General features: G+C 56.2%; 1 protein-coding gene across 2 annotated transcripts; it reads left to right on the forward strand.

Moving 5' to 3' along the window:
• The first annotated feature begins 4,382 nt into the window (after nucleotides 1-4,382).
• MIER2 (MIER family member 2) lies at nucleotides 4,383-20,405 on the forward strand. 2 transcript variants are annotated; one of them, XM_068661496.1, is made up of 13 exons: nucleotides 4,383-4,457; nucleotides 7,900-7,987; nucleotides 8,542-8,693; nucleotides 9,436-9,561; nucleotides 10,213-10,336; nucleotides 10,987-11,096; nucleotides 11,771-11,840; nucleotides 13,479-13,630; nucleotides 14,381-14,462; nucleotides 14,560-14,654; nucleotides 15,455-15,558; nucleotides 16,563-16,699; nucleotides 17,270-20,405. In XM_068661496.1, exons 1-13 carry the CDS (start codon nucleotides 4,449-4,451, stop codon nucleotides 17,743-17,745), a joined length of 1,725 nt encoding a protein of 574 aa, XP_068517597.1. In that variant the 5' UTR covers nucleotides 4,383-4,448; the 3' UTR covers nucleotides 17,746-20,405. The 2 variants fall into 2 exon arrangements, with proteins under 2 accessions (XP_068517597.1, XP_068517596.1); XM_068661495.1 differs by having other exon boundaries at nucleotides 4,385-4,457; nucleotides 15,455-15,582.
• The last annotated feature ends 365 nt before the right edge of the window (nucleotides 20,406-20,770 follow it).

A 20,770-nucleotide genomic window follows, 5' to 3' on the forward strand; every position in this document is an offset into this window, starting at 1 on the left:
TCCCAGGGCCGGTGGGTGCCCGTCCCGCTGCCAGCACCTCGCGAGGCACAGCCTGGGCGAGCGGCTCCGGGGGCTCCTCGCTCCCCCCGCGCTGTGTCGGGCGCGAGCTGACATTTCGCTCTGCAGCTCAGTGCGTGGCGATGCAGAGAGAGCTCTAATCTGCTCGTCTCCTCCTCCCCCTCTTCCCAGAGGCAGGAGCTGTGGCCGGGGAGAGCAGTGGGGCTCTGGCTGCTCCTGCTGGGCTGGGGGACGGAGGGGACGGAGGGGACGGAGAGGACAGAGCTGTCCCAGTGCCTTCCCTGCCGCTCCCTCCCATTGGGCTGCATCTGCCTGGCAGGGCCAGGATGCCGGCAGCAGAAACCGAGGGTGGTTTCGGAGCACCCCGTCTTTTCCTGCCTCGTCCTCCCGCTGCTCCCTGCTCTGCCTGCACCCAGGCTGGCAGCAGCCCCCCAGCAAAGGGCTGGGCCCGGAGCCCTGCGCCTCTCCTTGGGGTGCCCGAAGGGGCCTCGAGGGCAGCAGAGGCAGCGCCCCAGGCCTGGTGAACAGCCCCAAAGCTCTGCCAACCCACCCAGCCATTGGAAACCCCCAGCTCCAGCCCCATAAATTGGGACCCTGCCACCCAGCCCAAGGCACCCCTGGTCCCTGTGGGCTGTCAGAGCCCTGCCAGGCACCCGGACACCCTGTACAGCCCTGGTTCCCAGTGGCTCAGCTCCAATTAGCGAGGCCCCTGTTAATTTTTCCTGCTCAGCAGCTCCCACCAGCTGTTAATGAGCTTTCACTGTCCCAGCCACTGCCAGCCAGGGGCAGGGGTCCCACAGCCCGGGGGTCCCGGCACCCTCCTTGCATCTGCAGGGCCGTGGTGCGAGGCCGTGACACCACGGATGTGGGAGCAGGGTTAATGATGCCCTGAGATGGATCCGACCTCGCCACCTTCCAGCTTCACCTGCGGCTCCCTTCTCCCTGCCATTATCTGCATGGATGCCTGTGGATTTCATTTCCATATTCATGGTGTTTTAATGACCCTGTAATGTCTTTATGGTCTGCAATTAAATGTGGAATCTTTTTTTTTTCCTTCTTCTGCAGATTAGCATCTGCATAGGATCATTTGTGGCATTTGAGCAGAGGAAGGGAAGGCTGTGCAGGAGGGAGATGGGGTTAATTAAACTTCAGAAATCAGCGGGTTCCAGGCTGCTGCTGTCTGCTGCTGGTGCTGGGTGGCCACGGCTGGGGGGGTCCCGGCCACCCCTGGGGCAGCTCCTGGGGGCTGGCGGGGCTCAGCCAGGCACACAGAGGCTCTCAGGGGTGGCTCAAAATGTGCCTCGAGCTCCCAGCCAGCAGCAGGCCAGGATCTGGCTGCTCTTGGCAGGGTGTCCTGTGCCCATCCCAACCCCTAGCCCCCCTCTTCAGCCCAAGCCCCCCGACAGTGCAGGCGGCTGTCTGTCCGTCTGTCCTCCAGCGTCCCAAGGCAGGCAGGCAGACGGACTGACCGCAGCTGGGAGCAGAGCTGCCCCAAGCAGGGCCAGAGCTGGGGGCAGTGGGGAAGTGGGGGGGTGGCTGCGGCCCCCCTCCGCAGAGCAGAGACCGGCAGGGCTCCAGCAGGGCTCCAGCAGGGCTCCAGCAGGGCTCCCATCACTGCTCCTGGAGCTAATGCAACGGGCGTCTCGAGGCCGCAGCCGCCGCGGGCGATGGGCCATAATTGGGTTTCAGCTGCGAGATGGATGGGGCCGGGCTGCCAGCGGAGCGGGAGGAAGAGGAGGGGGCAGGGTTGTGCTGGGGGCAGCCCCCCCCACACCATCCGCTGCCCCTCTGCAGGCTGCCACCAGCCCTGGTCCCGCTTTCACTTCATGGGGCATTGGGGACGGGCAAGTGCACGGGTGTCCTGGGGGCCAGGGCCCCCCCTCCACTGCCCCCAAACACCAGCGGGTCTCTGCACCCTTGCTGGCATGGCCGGAGCTTCTTGCCAGCCTTGTGGCCACCTCCTTTCTTCAGAGACAGGTTTGGGGCCAGATCCTGCTCGCTGGAGCCCAGAGGATGCTCACAGCCCCCCGATGCTGCTGTGAGTAAAACCAGAGTGGGGGCTTGGAGGGTTTGGGTGCCTCCGCATCCCCGCGCACCTCTGTGACCTGCAGCATTGCCTCTGTTCTCCTTTGCAGGAAGCAGTTGTGTTCGTTACCTGCACAGCAACGCCATGGGGGCAACCAGGTAGGGAAATCAGGGGGCAGGAGCTCGCCCCCTGCGTGTCTTTCCAGCAGAGGCACAGGGAGGCTGGGGCTGGCAGGGGCTGGGGGGCTGCAAGCCCTGGTGCTGGGGGGGGGACTCTGCCCGCTTGGCCCTCCCTTGAGCTGTGCCTCGGGTGCCGCTGCCCTGGTCGGGGTGTGCAGGGAGAGGACCCACACTGCACCCGTCCTCGGGGTCCCTTCTGTCCTCCCTGCACCCCACTCGGGGCTGGCAGTGCCAGCAGTCCCCAGGTGCTGCAGGTTCCCCGAGTCCAAACGCTTGCCTGAAAGCCTAAATGAGGAGGTTCTTTGTGAGTAGCACAGCTCCATCTAGCATTCGTGACAACTGGTGCTCCTCCAAGGCTTAATTCCTAACTACTATTGCCAGAAGCGCAGAGAGCCTGAGGGCAGGCTGCAGCACCCTCCCTGGCTGTCCCACGCACCCCGCGGCGAGGCGCAGCGTCCCCTCTCCCCGGGCAGGGGCCAGGCCTCGCCCGTGTTCATACAGCTTTGTCCCACCAAAACTGCTTTTTGAACCCGTGTAAACTCTTCTACACCTACAACACCTTCAGGCCAAAATGTTCCTTTGCTGACATGTGAAGTGTGGAAGTATTTTCTTTGTCTCAGAGCTGCAGACCTCGCCTGAGAAGAAGCACGGCTCACAAGGCAGAGGAGGGCAAGGGGGGCACGGTCAGCTCTGCCTGGTTCTGCAGCCAAATCGCCCCTGGCTTCACCCAGCACCTCTTGCCCTCCGTTTTGCTGTCCTCGTCCGCAGAGCAGTAAACCAGGGTGCTGGGAGGTTCAAGGGCTCTGCAGCCTGGTGCCGTGGGCTGGTTGTGTGCCACTTTTGGGGTGCTGGCTGAAGGGGGAGTTACCGCACCTGCTAATTCTGAGGACAGAAATGAACGTCCTGGGCAAAGGAAGCGTTGAGAAGGGTTTTGCCATTCCCCCAGGCAAGCGCAGCCGCTTGGAGAGCGTCAGCCTGGCAGTTGTCATCACAGTCATTAAACAGCACCAGAAGCTGGCACTGACACGGATCCAGGTCACTGGAACTGTGCTTCTGGCACGGAGCTCGCGCACTGGGTGGCGCGGGGCAACTGCTGTGGAGTCAGGAGCAGTGTGCTGCAGAGAGCCCTTCCCCCTGAACTTCTGGGACAGTGCAGGGCCCTTCGCGAGGCTGAGGGAGAGCTGATGGCAGCACGAACTTGGGCTCGCACAGGAGCCTGCGGCGTCTCGCCTGTGTTCCCTGCAGGGTTGGGGACGGGGAGCACACGGGATGGGTGCGGGCAAGGGCCCCGCAGCAGGACCCGTACCAAGGGCACACGCGGCAGCTTCAGCCGCCTCGGAGCGGGGCTGCTTGAGCCTCACCTCCACCCCCCGGCCGAGCAGCAGGGCTGCTCCCAGAGAACATCACAAACAGGCGGAGGGTCTGAGAGCTGCCCCAGAACAGCCCCAATTCCCCCGTCCTGACCCCAAGTCCGGGCTTCTCTGCCTTTTGTGGCGATGGCGCGTCCGGACGCGGTCTGAAGAGCCAGGCGGGAGGCAGCGAGCTCTGGGGAGAGGTCTCGGAGGGGCGAGGCTGCCGAGGCCGCTCTGAGCGCAGGCACGGAGCCGTGCGGGGCAGGGCGCTGCCCGGGGGCCCGGCCTCAGCGGCGGGAGCGGAGCCCAGCGCCCAGCGCCCAGCGCCGGGTGCCCGGCGGGGACCCCCCCGGTGCAGCCCTGGGGTCGGCCGGGCCCGGCGGCTCCATCCCCGGGGCCGCCCGGTGCCACCGGGGCCGCGGGCCCGGCCCGGGGGGCGCTCGGTGCTGCGGCTCGGGGCCGGCCCAGCCGGGCGGCAGCTGCCCGAGCCTCCGGTCCGCGGCCTCGAACCAGAACCGAGCCGCGGGGCGCTGCGCCGAGCCCGGGGCGAGCGGCGGCTGCCACCGGCATCGGGACCGGGACCGTCACCGGCGGGCCGGGCCGAGCCGGGGGGGGCGCCGCGGGTGCGCCCAGCCCCGCTGCAGAGCCCGGGGCCGCCCCGCAGCCAGGCCCGGGGCTCCCGGGAGGCGCCGCCGGCCCCGGCCCCGGCCCCGGCGCCCCCCGCCCCTTGACCCCCGCCCCCCGCCCCGCCGCGCCCCCGCCGCTCCCCCGCCCTCGCGGCGCCGCAGCCAATCAGCGGCCGCCGCCGCATCCGGGCCCCGCGGCTCCCCCGCCCCGCCCCCCCCCCGCCGCCGCCGCCGCTCGCGCCCGGCCATGGCGGAGGTGAGCGCGGAGCCGCCGGGGGGGGGGAGCCGGGACCGGGGCCGGAGCTGGGACCGGGGCCGGGGCCGGGGCGGGGCCTCCCCGCTCCGCCCGCGCCCGGCCGGGGCCCGGGGAGCTGCGCCGGGCGGGGGAAGCGGCGCCGCGGAGGGCCCGGCGCTGGGCCCGGCGGGCTGGGGGGGGCTGCGGGGACGCCGCGGAGCCGCCGGGCGGGAGCGGGGCCGGGGCCGGGGCCGGGCGGGGCCACACGGGCGGGGTCCGGCGGCAGAGAGCGGAGCCGTGGCCCCGGCGCTTTGAGGCGGGCGGGGCGGGGCGAGGGGTCCCGGGGGGGCGGCTCCGGGGGGACCGGGTCCCGCCGCCGCCCCCGGCACCGGCCTGCGGGGCCCGAGCGGGGCCCCTCCTGCCCCGGCCGTTGCGATCCCCACCCCCCCCCCTCCCGTGCCCGGGCACCCCCGAACCGGCCCCGCTGCTGCCCGCAGGGCCCCGCCGGGGGCGCGGGGAGCCCCCCGAGCACGGCTCCGTTTTCGGGGTGCTCCGCGGGCGGGGGCTCCCCTCTGCTCGCCTCAGCCCGGGGGTCCCGGGCGAGGTTGGGCCGCGGAGCCTCGGCCTCGTGAGCGGCGCAGGAGACCCCCCCCGCGTCCTGTCCTTCGCTGATTTTTCTGCTCTTTCAGGCGTGGGGGCTGCAGGACCAACCTTTCCGCACCTTTCCGCCCCTGCCTCTTCCCCCTGGCTCCAGCCGGGGCTCGCAGGACACGAATCTGTGTCATGTGGCACGGATGGGGCAAAGGAGTGAGGACAGCTTCGCTCAGCGACCCTGATGCCCCTACCAAACTGGCTGAGGAGATCGCTGTAGCTGTTCAAACAGGAGGGCTGGGAAGGGAAACCCTCTCTCTTTTTCCTCGCTTTCTTGCGAGAGCCGCTTCGGTCTGGAGGGCTTCGTGTGGCAGGGCTGGGACGCGGCCCTGGGTGTGCGAGGAGCTCGGGCCCTTCCTCCGCAGCGCTGCCCGAGGCGCGGCCGTCGCTGCGTCTCCTGTGCTCAAAGCTCGAGTCCAGAGCTGAGAAGGAAGAGCTGAACTCACCCAAAAGGCAAAGACAAGAGCGGGCAAACGGCAGACGCCGGTGTAACTTCTGGGAGAGGAAAGTTGTGCGGGTGCCTGAGAAGCAGGGAGCGGAGGAAGGGAAGCAGCAGCAGGGAGCGCGAGGCTGCTCCCCGAGGCTGAGTGACCCGCGGACGTGGAGGCGCTGCTCCCCAGCACCGGGGGCACCCTCCAGGTAACCGGGTTCACTGCTGTGACCTCGTCTGAGAGCCCCCGTGGTGCGGGGACGCCCGGTAGCGCCTCCTCAGTGCTCCTGCCGTCTTTGCAACGCGTGCAGTGCTCTCGGCTTTCCCCCGCTCCTCTGCCTTGTCCGTCCTCGTCGCGGTCTTCTGGATTTGTGAATGATTTGGGGGTTGGTTCAGTGTCACACGTTTAAATTCGGGTGTACAAGTGGGCCGCTGTCTCTGTCTGCCACTTGTTTCTTCTTTCCTCGATGCAAACACAGCAGCGCTGATGGCTTTGTGGTGCCTCTCAGCAGTTCCTGCTTGTCCTGGAGCTGTGGTGCTGCTCTGGGGAAATAAACTCCTGAGTAGTTCGGGGCGTGTTATCCCGGCGTCCTGGCTGTTAGTCCTCGTTCCAGCACTGATCTTTGACACAAGATCTCATCGATGCTGAGGTATTCTTGACATCTTCTCAAGCCAGCCCTTCCACGGCTGACAGTTTCGGCCTTCGTTTCCCCAGTCCATAGCGTGCAGCCCCGTATCGATCCTGGCGGCAGGGAGGCGCGATCGATGTAGCGGTCGTGGTCTCAGGGAAGAGCTCTGCAGATCACTCGAGGCAAAAGGGAGGGCGCGTAATCCACACCCGTGCCCTTTTCATGAAAATGGGATTATTTGCTTGGGAGGATTTCTCCGAGAGGGCTTTGTGCGTGGTCACATCCCAGCAGGGCCCAGAAGAGAGGCACCATCACCTCCTGAGGTGGGAACCCATCTCCTGGCGCGGCTGTCCCCACGGAGGTTGGCCGAGCCCTTTCCATCCTTGTCTTTTGCTAGCCAGGAACTCCTCCTCCCTTCTCTTCTTGGCTCGTGTGGCTTTTGGGCTCCGTCTGCAGCCTGACGAGGTGGTCTCCAGGGGGGCTGTCCCGCTGCTAATGACCAAGCACCGGGGACGGTGAGTTAAAGCTCGCTTCGGCTGGGACTGGAGGCATCTCTTCAACGTCTGGGAAGAGGAAGGAGCAAGAATTCCACAGCCGCTTTCAAGATCCTCGCCCTCCCTCCCTCTTTCTATCTTTCTCTCATGTGGGAGCATCTTCTGATGCCTTCCAGACCGGCATCGTGGCAGTAATTACATCTCGCAACCAACCAGCTCTGAGTTGTTACAGAATTTGCAACGCGCGTGGAAACACCCGAAGGCACTAATTCAGAGCCCAAAGTCCAGGGTGGCTTTTTTGGTGTACACCTTGCTCTGTTGGTAGAGAATCCGTTGGGATTTGAACCTGTGCTGTATTTCCTTGAGTTCTCAGAGCCCTGTGCAGAAGCACTGGGGATGTCCTGGCTCCCCCTGCCTGAGAGGGGAGCAGCGGGAGGTGGCTGAGGGCCGTGAGGAGGTGTCAGTGCTGCCGGGGGGACCGGCGCTCGGAGCTCCTGCTGCAGTCAGAGGCTCTCGGTCAGCTCAGAGGCATTGCCTAATTACCTCCTTGCTCCCTACCTAGGCTGAACTTGATGAACAGCATTTCCAGCTGCATCAGCCCAAGGAGCTGCAGATGTTCGGGCTTGTTGTCCAGGCCTCAGCCCCTGTTGCTGCCTAAACTTCTGACCGAGCACCGCATGCCAGAAAGCAGGTGCCTCCTCTCGGTGTCTACCTGTCTCATCCTCTTTCCACCTCACCTCTGCTCCTTCCAGCCCCCCTCGCTGCCCGCTCAGCTCTGAGTTTCCTTGCTGACCCCTCTGAGCCTCCTGGATGCGGCGAGGCGCTGGGGGCAGCTGGCGTGCCGTTGATAAAAACGCGGTGTTCGAAGCAGCGAGGCATGGGTGTGCTTAGAATGATGGCTTAGGGTCAGAATCCTTCTTTTAGGTAAGATGTAAGCCATAAAGACCTGCGGTCTTAAACTGGTGAAGGGATAAATTATTAGTGGAAAACTGAAGGTAAACTGGAAACACTGCCACATGCGCTTAGAGACTGAGGGAAAGGTGATGAACCCCGAAGAGAGGAGCTGTGGGAGAGCTGTTAAATAAACCTGGCCAGAGCTCTTTTTGCACACCAGTTTCCAGTGCTACCCTGTGTGGGTTTATTAACTTTTGCTTTGAAACTAAAGTAATTGCGTTTGCTGGAGGGGTTAAGCGGCTGGAGGTGCGTTACCCTTTAAAAACGGAGAGTTGTCTCAGCCATGTTCTTCTCTTTCCTTGAAGGCTTCGGTGGGCAGGCAGAGTCCGAGGGTGGTGCCGTACCCAGCCCACAGCCTGTGTCCCGGAGAGCCTGGCCTTCAGAGTGCCGCAGGTAAAGCCACGGTCTGTGCTTCTGTTCGTTGGTCTGGTTGCCAGAGGAAACAGGGCTCCTGTGCTCAGCCGGTCCATGCCCTCCCCTTCTCCTTCCGACTTGTTTGGAACCTGGTGGTTGGTTCCGATCACACTTGACAGGCAAGAAAAGTCTTAAAAATGCCAAAGCTCCCAGAAGCTCCCAATGCTGGTTCTCCCAGTAAATAGTAATTATCCTAAAAGTGCCTTGAGTCAGGGGAAAGCTGCAGTGTGCATTCGGATGTTGTCATATCAGGGAATCCAGTCAGGAGAGAACCATAAATACTCAGGAAACCTTCAGGTACATCTTTCAGTCAGTCATGGGGCTTGCAATGTAGGAGCCAGGCTTTGCAGCGTGGTGCTCACGGAATGACTTCTGCTGGTTGTGCTTCCCAGCCCCTCTCCCTCCTTTCTGCCTGATCTCTTCCGCTGCCTTATCACGGCCGCACACACACGAGGATGGGTCAACCTGAGCTTTGTCATGTCTGAAGATTTGGTTCAGGAGGATCCAATACCCAACTTCTTTAATCCCTGCAGTTGTGTCAATGGGCTCGGCTGATCACCGACTGAACCTAGCAGAGATCCTGTCGCAGAACTATGGTGTACGGGAGGAAAGGGAAGAAGAGGAAGATACTCAGGAGAAACAGAAATCCTTAGAAGAGCTGGAGAAGAGTTTCAGTGCCTCTCAGGTAAAGGCGGGAGGGGAAGGGAAATTACCTGCTGGATTTTCTCGTTTTCTTTGCCAGTGCTGGTACCATAGATCTTTGTGAGAAACTGTCTTGCTTGCTCTGACGGCTGTGTGCTCTGTTTCGCTCCACCCGTCAACAGGTCTTAGGTTTAAATTTGGGTAGCAAATGATTGGTTTGCCAGCCGGTGACAGCAGTAAATTTTGGAGACTTTGTCTGTCAGGTAGGTGCTCTGACCACGTGGGCTTCCTTCAGCCACCCTGCTGAAGAGCCATCAGCTGCTGGGCGATGTTCATTCTGTGGAGGTGATGGATGTGGTCCTCCAGTGGGTAGTCTTTGGGGAGGCCTCAGAGGAACACAAAGCACCTTCCTCACAGATTGTCTCTTTGGGTCTGGCACAAGAATAATGCAGTGACTTGCTGCAGCTCTTCTGTATAAATACAGTTCTGCTCTTTGGCAACTCTTCACCGGCATGAAACCTAGTATAAAAATAAACATATTCTAAGAATACCCTTGACTGTATTGGTTTGGGGTGGAAGTTCCAGGCTTGTCCATACCTTTAAGACTAGGCTGTGGTGGGTCCTGGTGGATATGCCTCCTTCCTTGTGCAGCACTACCCAAGGCACTCAGAGCCCCCAGAAGAGCAGAGCTGCTTTGACTGCCTCTGCAGGTGTGTTTGCTGCAGCTGCTGTTGTACTCGGCGATTGTTCCATTCCTGATGAAGCTTTGTCTTCCTCTTGCTCAGAACAGTGAAATGCCATTTGAGGAGCTGCTTGCACTTTACGGCTATGAGGCATCTGATCCCATCTCTGAGCAGGACAGTGAGAGCAATGATATTACTCCAAATCTCCCAGATATGACTCTGGATAAGGTAAGAGCAGCTGTCAGCTCGGGTGTGTGCTGTTAGGCTGTGCTACATGTAGGGTGCTGAGCTGGCGGAGAGCTTCAGGTGTGTAGTAGCTCTCCCCAGTGGAGCTTGGAAAATGCCAGGGAAGGGCCTGCCTAGTTCTGGTGTCCCAGCGAGGGGGCAGAAATGTGAGTGTGCAGGGGATAGAGGAGACTGGGGGAAGGAGAGCTGTTTTGAAAAGGACGCAGTAAAAATCCTTTATGGAACGTAGGTAACAATTCTTTGCACGTAGGTGGGTCTGCGGATGGTCAGGGAAGGTTTGTGTCTTCCTTCTGAGCCAGCTGATGTAGAAAGTTCTTTCGTTATGGGATCTTTGAGCTCTGTACGCTGGGTGGGGGTCTACAGAAAAGGCCTTTTGCTCCTTCTCTCTCTGGCTTCCATAGGAAGCCATTCTCCTCTTGATGCTTATAGGAGTGCTTCTAGGGAGGATAATCCAGGGGCGGCAGGGAGTGCAAGGCAGAATCTGTCTTTGAAGAAGCTGTGGGAGGGTGAGGAGGACTGTGGATGTGGCCGCCCTTGGCCAGAAATGTTTTACTGTAGGCCTCACACACACCCACCCCCTGCTTTTTTTTTTTTAATTTAAAATATTTTTCACTTTCTTGTTGTTGTTAAAAGGAACAAATAGCGAAGGATTTGCTTTCAGGGGAAGAAGAGGAGGAGACACAGTCTTCAGCTGATGATCTGACTCCATCCGTCACATCCCATGATGCGTCAGACCTATTCCCAAACCAGCCTGGCTGTATGTGTTGCTAATTTCTAAGTAATTGTTTTGTACTTAGATGTTTTGTGCAGGTTAGGGCAGGGACATATTTCTTTACTTTGTCACTAAGTTTCCTGAGTTACGTTTTTCCATGTTCTTTCTGGGGCTGCAAATAAACCTGAGTGCCAGTGGGTTCACCCAGCACCAGTTAGGACGTGAGAGAGTGTAGATGAGCAGGGGGATCAGGAGCAAATTGTCTTTAGCTGTAACTCACAACATTGGTAAGGTGAGAACTGTTTTGCTGCCGGTTGTAATTACAATCTGCTGGGTCTGACACCTCTACAAGTGAATACATTCGGTAGTGCTACTGGTCTGATACGTTGTGGCAGTTCCTAAACATCAGAATGTGCAGGAAGCCAGAGGGAATGGGAGACTTGGTATAAAGTGATCTTATTCCTTCTGCTGTCTTGCAAAATGAGGGAGTGTGAGTTCTCCAGGTTGGTTGGCACCACCTGCATGGCAAGTGTGCAAATTGTCTTATTTCCATTTTCTGCTTTTAAATATGGGTAAGTAGTCACTGAGGACCATGCTGAAAGTAACTTTAAGACAGAAAATAAAGGGATGGGAGGAACATAGAGCAGTAGGAATAAACCATTTCATGACAACAGATCTCTTCCTTTCCCACAAAGCAAACAACTTTCTTGCTGATGAAGACAAAGAGCCCTGTTCATCTCCATGTGCTTCCTCCATGGCTGAGGATTCAGAGGAGGACTCCATCCCATCCAACGAGTGTAAGAAGGTAAATGATCAGAGTGCATCCAGAAGGGGAGCTGAGGCAGTGGGCCTGAATTTGGGGAAAGCATGACGCCAAAGCACTGTGCTATTTCCCCAAGAAGTTTTCTTTCTTTATCTTCCTTTTGCTCAGTCTTGCATTTTGTGGAAGGCAGTGGCAGACATGGGTTGCAAAGTGTATTTTTTATGTGATCTTGAAATCTGCATCTGAAACTATTTTCTGCTTCAGATATGGAAAATGCTGTTGTTGCCTTGGTAAATCAGAACTGCAATCCATAGCCCTGTAAAAGTGAATTGCTGTGCGATGTTCCCAGTGGGTTTTACTGAGGGGGAACCATCATATGAAAGAGAGGAGCAGACTTCCGAATTCATCCTGGTTATGAAGGTTGCAGGAGACCTTTAGCATTTCTTTATCTCCAGCTCTAGCTATTTGCTATATATCTTTAACATTAAAACTGTGTAAATACCTAAGGTCCCTAAAGTATGATCTGGTTGGTTGTAAATCTTTCCAGTTACCCTATAAAGTAAGTCAAGGCTCCTGAGAAGTAATGGTGACACTGGGGACTGCTGATATATGTTTGCCTCGTGGTGTCATAGCCCTTAAATCATGCGGTACGCTTCATTGCCTATGCGGAGTGTGTTCCATTTCGATTTACTGACTTCTCTGTGATGGTGTTTCAGGAGATCATGGTTGGACCTCAGTACCAAGCCACTGTTCCCATCCTCCACTTGAACAGGCACAGTGAAAAAGGTAAGGCCACTTGCTTTACGTATCTTGTTTGGTTGTAGGGCTGCTGGCCTGGCCATTTGAAGGGGCTCAGTTCTCCAGTTCTGCTCTGCATGGCTAGGCTCTCACCTCTCAGTAATGACATCAAAATTTACAGCTGTACCTAGGCTAGCTTTTAAACTAGCTTATCTGAATTTGGCGAGTGACACAGCTACAGACACACAGTGAAGACTGGCTTGGTGGGATGACAGGTTTGGAGAAAGGGGGCTCAGCTGTAGCCAAAGAGGGAGATGCTCTAATTTGTTTTTCTCTGACATCTTCCTGAAGTAGCAAAAGTGTTTTTCATGTAGTACTCCCTGGAACTAATCAGTTCCAAATGTGATAGCGTGTCTGCAGAGTAGATAGAGTTGCCTTGATTTGCAGATTGTCTAATAACTAGTGTAATTCTGGCAGCAGCTTGTTGAACTTCTGAAGAAGATAGCTAACAGAAAGCCACCTCTTTAAAAATGACTCATTTCCTCCCTAGTTCTTTTAACCTAGCAGACTAAGCAAATGATTTAAGGAGATAAAAGTTATCAGTTTTGCAGGTACCATTTCAGATTTTCTTGCTGTAGTTCTCAGAACTTTTTACTGTTACTTAATCAGGAAGTTTACGATACTCTCAGTACTTCTGTACTGAAGACCATGGATTTAGTGCCTGTTTCCCGTAGCCTGTACATTTGCATCAGAGCAAAATGAGAGGAAACTTGCAGTAGATCCAGATGGTGGTCTTCTGTGCCCTGTCTGTACTTCCTCTGACCTGATTTTACATGGCTAAGGAGTGGGTTCCTTTGCCTGTAGAAATACAAGAACAAGTAAATCCCATAGGGTGCTCATGTTATTATGACCCCAATAACCTCCCTGTGTCAAAGGGGTTGGAGTTAGGTGATCTTTGGGGTCCCTTCCAACACAAGCCATTCTATGGTTATCTGAATAGAAAAATCACTGTATTTCTGATTATTTTTATTGCAGAATCTCTTCTTGCTTTCCTCTGTGCTGCAATTTTACTTAACCCTCTGTCTGCATGGTTGTGTGCTTTGTTCTCATGGACCAAGAGCAAGAACCACTCAGTGCTGCAGTGTGCTGCTGCTGTTTTGTCCAGGTGGAGCAGCTCAGAGGAACGTGACAGCCTTGCAGATGCTTAGTTTTGTGCTTAGGACAGAGGGGGTCTTGAGCCTAGGCCAGGCTTGTAGCTCAAAGCTGCCTTTGCTTCCTAGTCCTTTTGTTTACTATATGTGGGAAAACACACCATAGAACATGGGGTTTTTAAGTTGCCACGATTGATGAATCAAAGCAACAGCCTTTGAGAGCATGGTAACAAAAAACTTGTCAGCCAACCCTCTGAAGAAGCGGAAACCAGACGAGCCTTTGCCTAGGGCTCTAAAAGATGTATAAGCAGCAGTAAGCTTATCTGCCTCCAAAATCAAGAGGGGAAAATGCAGCACCTTCACACAGATGCTCGTCATCCCTAGTGCCAGGTTAGGAGTCCAAGCAAAGATTTTCTCCCTTCTTCTGCCTCTGCCAGGCCCAGACACGCAGAGCATTTCTTAAAAGCAGTGGGATTCTCTGATTAGCTTATTTTGGTGTTTTTTTTTTTTTTTTTTTTTTTTTTTTTTCTGTTAGCCTATGAAAATGAAGATCAGCTGCTTTGGGACCCAAATATCCTTCCTGAGAGAGAGGTTGAAGAGTTCCTATATTGTGCAGTGAAGCGGCGGTGGGATGAGCTGTCTAGCAGCAGCCTGCCAGAAGGAGAGATGGTGAAGGACAACGAACAGGTAAAATCTCGCAGCCAGAGATAGTAGAACGCTGCTGGCGTAGTGGTGCAGCACTTCCTTCAGAGATCTTGAATGAGACCCACTTGAAAAGAGACTGGGATCTAACTTTTGTGATCCTCTGCTCCTGCTTCATGGATAAGTGAGAGTGCCTCCCAAATGGAATCTGAGGGTCTTCACTCTGCTTTTGGGAAGACAGGAAATGGCTGCAGTGGGTCAGACCCTGCCTAGCTTAGTACTTGCCTTCTAAAGCTGTTTGTGGAAGGCATCTGTGGATGCTTGTGGAAAATGTGTAATGGGCAGGGCAAGTAAAGGACAGTTAGCTTTGACTGTATTGTCTTGGTATCCCAAAATCTCTGAGACAGAGCTTGCAGGAGGACAATTTTGGATCTGTTCTCTATAAAATTCTCTGTCGTCTTTTGAAGGCGGCAGAAGATCAAACATCTAACTAAGAAACCAGAGCGGTTGTGTTTCCTCTAAGGTAGGCAGGTCAGATTCTCACAATAAGCCCAGTATCTGCAGAAACACGGGAGCACACCTGTAATCCCTCGAGTTGCTGGTAGAACTGCATCGTTTCGGTCCTAGGGTTTGTAATGCAGTTCTGTGAAAAATGGAATGATGTATGCTGGCTGCCACGCTAGGTTAGTGGAAAAGTGGCTCCTGGGAAAAAAATAAGTTTCACAAGACAAACATGAGTCATGCAGAGGTCTGCTTGCGGTGTGTTGCTGTCAGTCACTTTCTTTTGTTTTCTAGGCATTGTATGAACTGGTTAAATGCAATTTCAATGCAGAAGAGGCATTACGGAGGTTACGGTTCAATGTGAAAGTTATCAGAGGTGAGAACCCCTATGTCTGGATTCCGCTCCGAACACTGAGGCACGTGTAACTCCTCCAGATTCTGTATGCTTCCTCCAATCCCTCTTTCTGCTGTAGATGAGCTTTGTGCCTGGAGCGAGGAAGAATGTAGAAATTTTGAACATGGCTACAGGGTCCATGGGAAAAACTTTCATCTTATCCAAGCAAACAAGGTAAGAATGTTCACCCCTGCGTCACACTAAGACAAAGGGAACGAGGCAGGTGCATTTGCACCAGAAGTGTATTTTGAGCCTTGGCTGATGCAGGAAGTTCAGGACTGCTGAGTTCCAATCCCAGGCTTTGTGTTGACTCATGCTAGCAGGTGATGGGCTGTTCACTGCCCTGCTCTGCCTTATTTTCCAGGTGGGAGAAGTCACAAACAACACTGACCTGCATGAGTGATGTCAGTTAATTACTGATTAGCCCTTTCTGGAGTCTCAAAAGTTCTTTCCAAACTCTCAGCCCTTGCAGTACTTCTGTGAATGAGTGAGTTGAGCATGTGGATGTTTTGTAAAGTCCCCTGGGGTCCTCTAGAATGAAAGATGCTGTCGTAGGGAGAACTGGGCCCCAGGACATGCTGCTATGCTGGGAGTTGGCAGAACCAGAGAGTCCAGTCCTACCACTGATTCACTGTGGGCATGTTGACACTGGCCAGTGAAAATGGATGCAGGTTTGCTCTCTTGGTGTTAAGCGTGCTGCTGGAAGTGCAGGAAGGTCCTGCATGAATGTACTGTGTGTGAACCCACACCGGGGTCTGCGAGAACAATTGTGCACCATGGGGAGTTACTCCTCTGGCCGGTTACCGCCTCGGAAATCTCGGTATCTGCTTCTGTTCTGCAGTGCAGATGTGTCCGTAGCAATGTAAATCGCTGTAATGCACTTCACTTGCTGTGCTGATAAAATGGGTGAATAACCCTTGCTCCACGAAGCGCGTCTGGATGCGTGGCGCTCTGACTGTGGTGTTTCTCCTCAGGTCCGCACCCGGTCAGTGGGCGAGTGTGTGGAGTATTACTACATGTGGAAAAAGTCAGAGCGCTATGAGTACTTCACTCAGCAGACTCGTTTAGGAAGGAAGAAGTACGTCCTCCACCCTGGAGCCACGTGCGTGGAATATTCTCACACTAAAATTAGTAATATTAACCTCCCAGTGAAGATCCTGGCTGCAAAGCACCTCTACTTTAAAGGCGGCGCTTTCTGCTCTAGAAGGTTTCTTGGGTGGGAGCATGCAGAGGTTCATGGGGTGTTCTCGGAGCATAATGCACGGTTAGCGTGGGAGGGGACAGTTAAGCAGTTATTTGCTTGGATGTGGACTTTCTTGTGTCAGAAAATAGTGTTTTCTTTCAGATAAATGCATTCACAAGAAAGATTAAGGCTATGGTCAGGGATTCAGGGCTGATCTTAAAGTAATTCAGTCGGATGCAATTTTGGGAAGGGATTTTTTTACATACAAAAATACCCTGTTTCTGATTATTGGAGAATTAATTTCTTTCCCTGCAAATAACCTTCGAGGCAAATTCTTCGCTTTGAAATATATGTTAATTACAGCAAATACTTTTCAAAAAGGTTGAAACTGAAATGTTTTAAGAGGTCAAAATGAAATATTTAAGTTGGATCTATTAAAAATATTAGCTGTTAGAGCTTGAAAAATGTTTAAGTCTTAGCTTCTTTCTTCTGACTCAAGACAGGAAAATACCTGAAATCTCAAATTTCCCCACGGTAGAAAATATTTTTTTTGTCTCTTGCTCTTTGCTGGCATGCTGACATTGTCACAACCCAGTGCAATCATCCCATGAAGCTGGCTGCTCCCTGCGGGGAGTATTTGGCCATTTGTTTTGTTATGGAAGAGTCAGAGAGCCGGGGGGCAGAGCTCTGTGTTTGGGAAGCTTCACAGCCTGTTCTGGTTTGACATGGGCTGGTCTCAGGCACCCCGACTTAACCGTGGGTATGGACGTTCCTCCTCGTGAGGCCTCTACAGCCCTGCTGCTTTATTTGTTGGTGGGTTTTAATCCCAGTCACTGTTTCTCCTGCCTGTATCTTTCTGCCCAGCAGGTGGTCACAGCTCTGTCTGTCTTTCCCCACAGGGATTACGCCGACAATGACTTGGATGGGGGTGAGGTAGAAAACACCAGTCGTTCTCGGAGCTCCCCACCGATTCCCTCTGCCACCAGCTGCCTGGACTCCCACTTTGGCCAAGATCAGCTAGCAATTGAGAGCACAGGTAACTGCCTTCTCTTCTGTCTGCCACGGGGACAGCTCCCCTCCCTCCCTCAGCAGCACAGACCCTCCTTTGCCTTTCTCGTGTTGCTGTTATCCAGCCGCTGCTCTTCTCCCTGCCCCTTGCCCGTGTGCTCCCTTCCTGCCCTGAGTCAAACGCCAGCCCCGGGCAGTGAGGTGTAGGTAAAGGAGGGTTGCCTGTCCCTGCGCTGAGCAGTACCGGCTCCTTTAGAGTTGGTCCTGCTTCAGATGTGGAGGGACGGCATAAGTCACTCCCAAAGCAAGAGAATTTGTGTGAGCTTTGGGTACCGGAGGCAGGCAGTTGCTTTCAGTGCACCTGCCTTAATTAGCGGACACTGGCACGTCCTCCAGAGGTGGATTTAAAGCACCAGAAGGCAGTCTGTGCCTGTTAGCTGCCGTCAGAGAGAGGTGTTCTGGTTAGGTGGGATTGAGCTGGATTCTGGTTTTTATACGTTATGGACTGACTCTAGTTTTATTTCACTTGCTGCCTCCCACCCTTTCTTCCTCCCTGTCTGTCCATCGTCCGTGCACCTCCCTCCTCTGTGGTGCGCAGAGCCTCTGAGCGTGGAGAGCACAGCCTGCAGCCTGGGCAGCATGAGCGAGTCGGGGCAGGGCTATGAGTGCAGTACTCCTTCGGAGACGAATTGTTCCTTCGACCCCGCCGAGGAGACCTCCTCAGGCACGCTCTCGGCTTCCTGCACACGGCATCCTGTCACCCCCTCCGACACGGGGCTCTACGCTTTGCCGCCGGCAGGACCAGGACTAGCAGAGAAGCAGGAGACGTTGCAAAGCTCTGGTGAGACGATAACCATGGACTTCACTCTCCCTGCAGACATTAATGAGGGCTTACCTTTAATTGCTGGCCCTGTGGATTTGGACAGAGACACAGAGGCAGTGGTGGCCCCTGCGCAAGTGTCCTTATCGGTCACAGATTTTGGCCTCATTGGCATTGGAGATGTAAATAGTTTTCTGACTGCTCATCAGGCCTGCCCAGCACCCGTGGCTCGGTCAGAGCCCTTGTCACAGTGAGAGTCTTCAGTCACAAACCTGTCACAAATCCACCAAGGACTTTGACCTGACTGAGTGAAATCCTGGAACTTCCACTGTTCTCTAGGGACAGTATGGAGCTGTTGGTCAGAATCCGTCTTTCCATCCTCCTTGGTCCAAGGCTACAGTGAAACCAAACACGTTTCTGCTCCAGCATGTTCCGACACAATCACACAAAGCTGGTGGCCAGCTTGGGTGAGGGGGGAGGCCCACGACCCCCCGTTTTGTTGACCGTGTGTCACCCCAGGTCTTGCCAGGCTGTTGGGAGAGTCCCTGCCCCCAGGACCAGGGAGGTGTCCTCTGGCTCCAGTGCAACGGTCTGAGTGCAAAAATGTGTTGAGAACAGGGATGTGTCGCAGGCACTTTGGGGCTGGGGCAGAGGATGCAGTCTGGAGGTCCAAGGGCTTAGGAAGTCAGCATGGAGCACAGTCTGCCTGGGCTGCAGGGCTGCTCACCAGTGGAGACGGGCATGGCGACGCCAAAGGAAGGTGAGGAGCCGTGGCTGTTCACCCGCACGGTGTGCTGCAGTAGCAGTCCTTCTCCCCGGGCCCCTTCTCACAGCTGTCCTGCGCTCCCGAGCTGAGGACCGTAACAGGCGCTCGCAGTCCTGCCTTCAGACCTCCCGGGGCTGAGCGTTGCTCCCTGCCCACGCTGCTGCCAGCAGTGGGGTGTCGCCTGTTCCAGTCCTTTGGCTGAAGCTTCGGGTCTCGGAAGGGGCGCTGTGCGGTGCGGCAGTGCTGTGCATGCTGAAGCCCGTCCCGCCTTCCCTTGGGGTGCTCTGCCATCAACTGGGCCAGGGAGATCTGGAGCTGGGAGTCGAGGCGGTGCTAGACCCAAAGTGATGTTGGCCTTCAGTGCTGCACTGCTGCCCCCTTTGTTCTTGGCGGTGAATAACTCGATCGTTTCTGGCCCTGCTGCACTTCAGGAGGGCGAAACGCAGCGGCCACCTCTGTAACGCCTCAGCTCCTTCCAAACAATTCGCTAGCTGGGGAAGGAGGAGGAGCTGGACGCAGGAAGAGAGGGCCAGAAGGGGATGGTGATCGCTGAGCTGACCCTTGCTTTGTTGGGTGCCTGAAGCTAGAACTGTGGAAGTGGAGGAGCAGCAGCTGCCACTGGGCAGGTGTTGGGAAGGGGCAGCCGCTGCCTGACCTCCCCAGGTGATGTGCGTGCTGGCAGGAGGGCGCTTCCAGCCCGTGTCTCCCCGGAGTCACCACAGCAGGGCCGTGCCTCCTCCCTAGCGCTGCGCACGCTGCGGGCACCTCAGCTCCCCGGGCACCCCGCGTCGGACACCGCCGCTAGCACCGAGAGGCAGGCAGCAGAGCGTGCCCAGCGCAGCCCTGCCCCTTCCCACCTGCCTCCGTTCTTCTAAAACGTCGCCAAAAATCTCTCTCTTCTGAGAGAAACGTGTGTCCCTGCTGCCAGTGGCGTTCTGAGGAGGGGACGAGGGTCGGCACCGAGGCGGCCAGCGGCTGCGCAGAGCTGTGCTGGCTCAGAGGAGCGGCTGTGGGTGCGCTGAGTCGGAGCTGGGCTGCGTCCCGCTGATGTGCCAGGTCTGGGGCTCGTCACTGGCTTATGTCCACGTGTTCTCATTCCCTTTTTCCATGCAGGGAACACTGCTGACTTGCTGGGCAGGGCTCTAACGCAGATGTTCCCTTCTTCCAGCCATTTTCTCTGCTTGGGAAGGGTTCGGGTTGAGTCTTTTTGCTTAATTTGGTAGAGGTCTTCAGGCGCTGATCCTGCAGCTGCTTCTGTGGATTTGGAAGATGAGTAAAGGCATCAGCCTGGGACCCCCTTTTACCCGGCCCAGCGAGGTTGTGCTCACTCCTGCAGCAGGGGCTTGGAGACGGCACCGGACAGCTTCATGGGGTAGCTTAGGATCAGACCTCATCTCCCCCTTTCAGGCTCCAGACCCATTCGCCTATGTGAGTGGGGTGGGTGCTTGTTTCGGTCCCCAGCCAGCCCTGCCAGGAGCCGCCGAGCTCCAGACACCGCTCTCGTGGCCAGGTGTTGCTCTGTGAAACGTGCTGTAGAATGGAGGTCTCACCTCTGGCTGCTCCCAGCTGCTGGAAACAGAAAGCAAACACAAGTGCCCGCTCCATAGTGGAACTTCCCAGGCCGTGATTCCCCTTTTCTGGGGGAGAGAGGAAGCTGCTTGGCTGGAAGGGGAGGAGGTGGCAGGGTGAGAGCATCTGCAGCCCTCCCAGGGAGGGTCAGGCCTTGGCATCTCCTCTCCATCAGCCAAGAATGTTCTTAGTTTTTCCTGAAACCATTTTTCTTTGGTTTGTTTCAAGCCCCAGTGAAGGGAGAGGAGAGGCTGGAGGAGGCAGAAATGTCTCTTATTTATATTATTCAGTGTTGTTTACAGATTCGCATGGGGTCTTTCAACATGAGCGCAGCGCTTTTCCCACATAACTGTAAGGGAGAGGGGTGAAAAGGGCTGGGGCAGGGCGGGGAGTCACGGGGGGAGGTTTGGTTTTGGTTTTCTTGGGGTTTTCTTTTTCCTTCTTACAAAGCACATTCACTTTGAGACGCTCCCAATGCTGGACTCGTCCCCTCACCCCCAAGCCCTACACTGTGAAGTGATACTGCCTTGAAGACCCCTCGCCGTTATTTATTTAATTAAAAACCTAATTTGAAAGCAAGCAGGAAGCCTGTCTTGGTTTTGGAGACTGAGGTGCCACAGCCCTGCATGTTGGGGTGGCAGAGGTGGGGGGGTCCTGGCCTTTTCCATCTCTCTGCCCCAGCTGAGTGCTCCGGTGCCCCACAGGCAGGGGCTGGGCGTGCGGCCGCGCGTGGCTCCGGGGTGAGGCGTGGGCCGGGACAGAGCCCAGAGCCCTGCGGGGTCGAGTCCCCCACCTTGGGTGCTGTGATCCACGGCTGTGCCCGGCAGAGCCCAGCGGTCCTGGCACAGCCCTCCAGAAGCTGAGCTCAGCCTCTTCTTGATCACAGCTGCTTCTGTTTGATGCAGAGCGTCTTCAGCAGGGGCTGGGGGAGTGCCAGTGCCCCA

The sequence above is a fragment of the Anas acuta genome, chromosome 26 (genome assembly GCF_963932015.1).
Source record: "Anas acuta chromosome 26, bAnaAcu1.1, whole genome shotgun sequence".
NCBI lineage: Eukaryota > Metazoa > Chordata > Aves > Anseriformes > Anatidae > Anas > Anas acuta.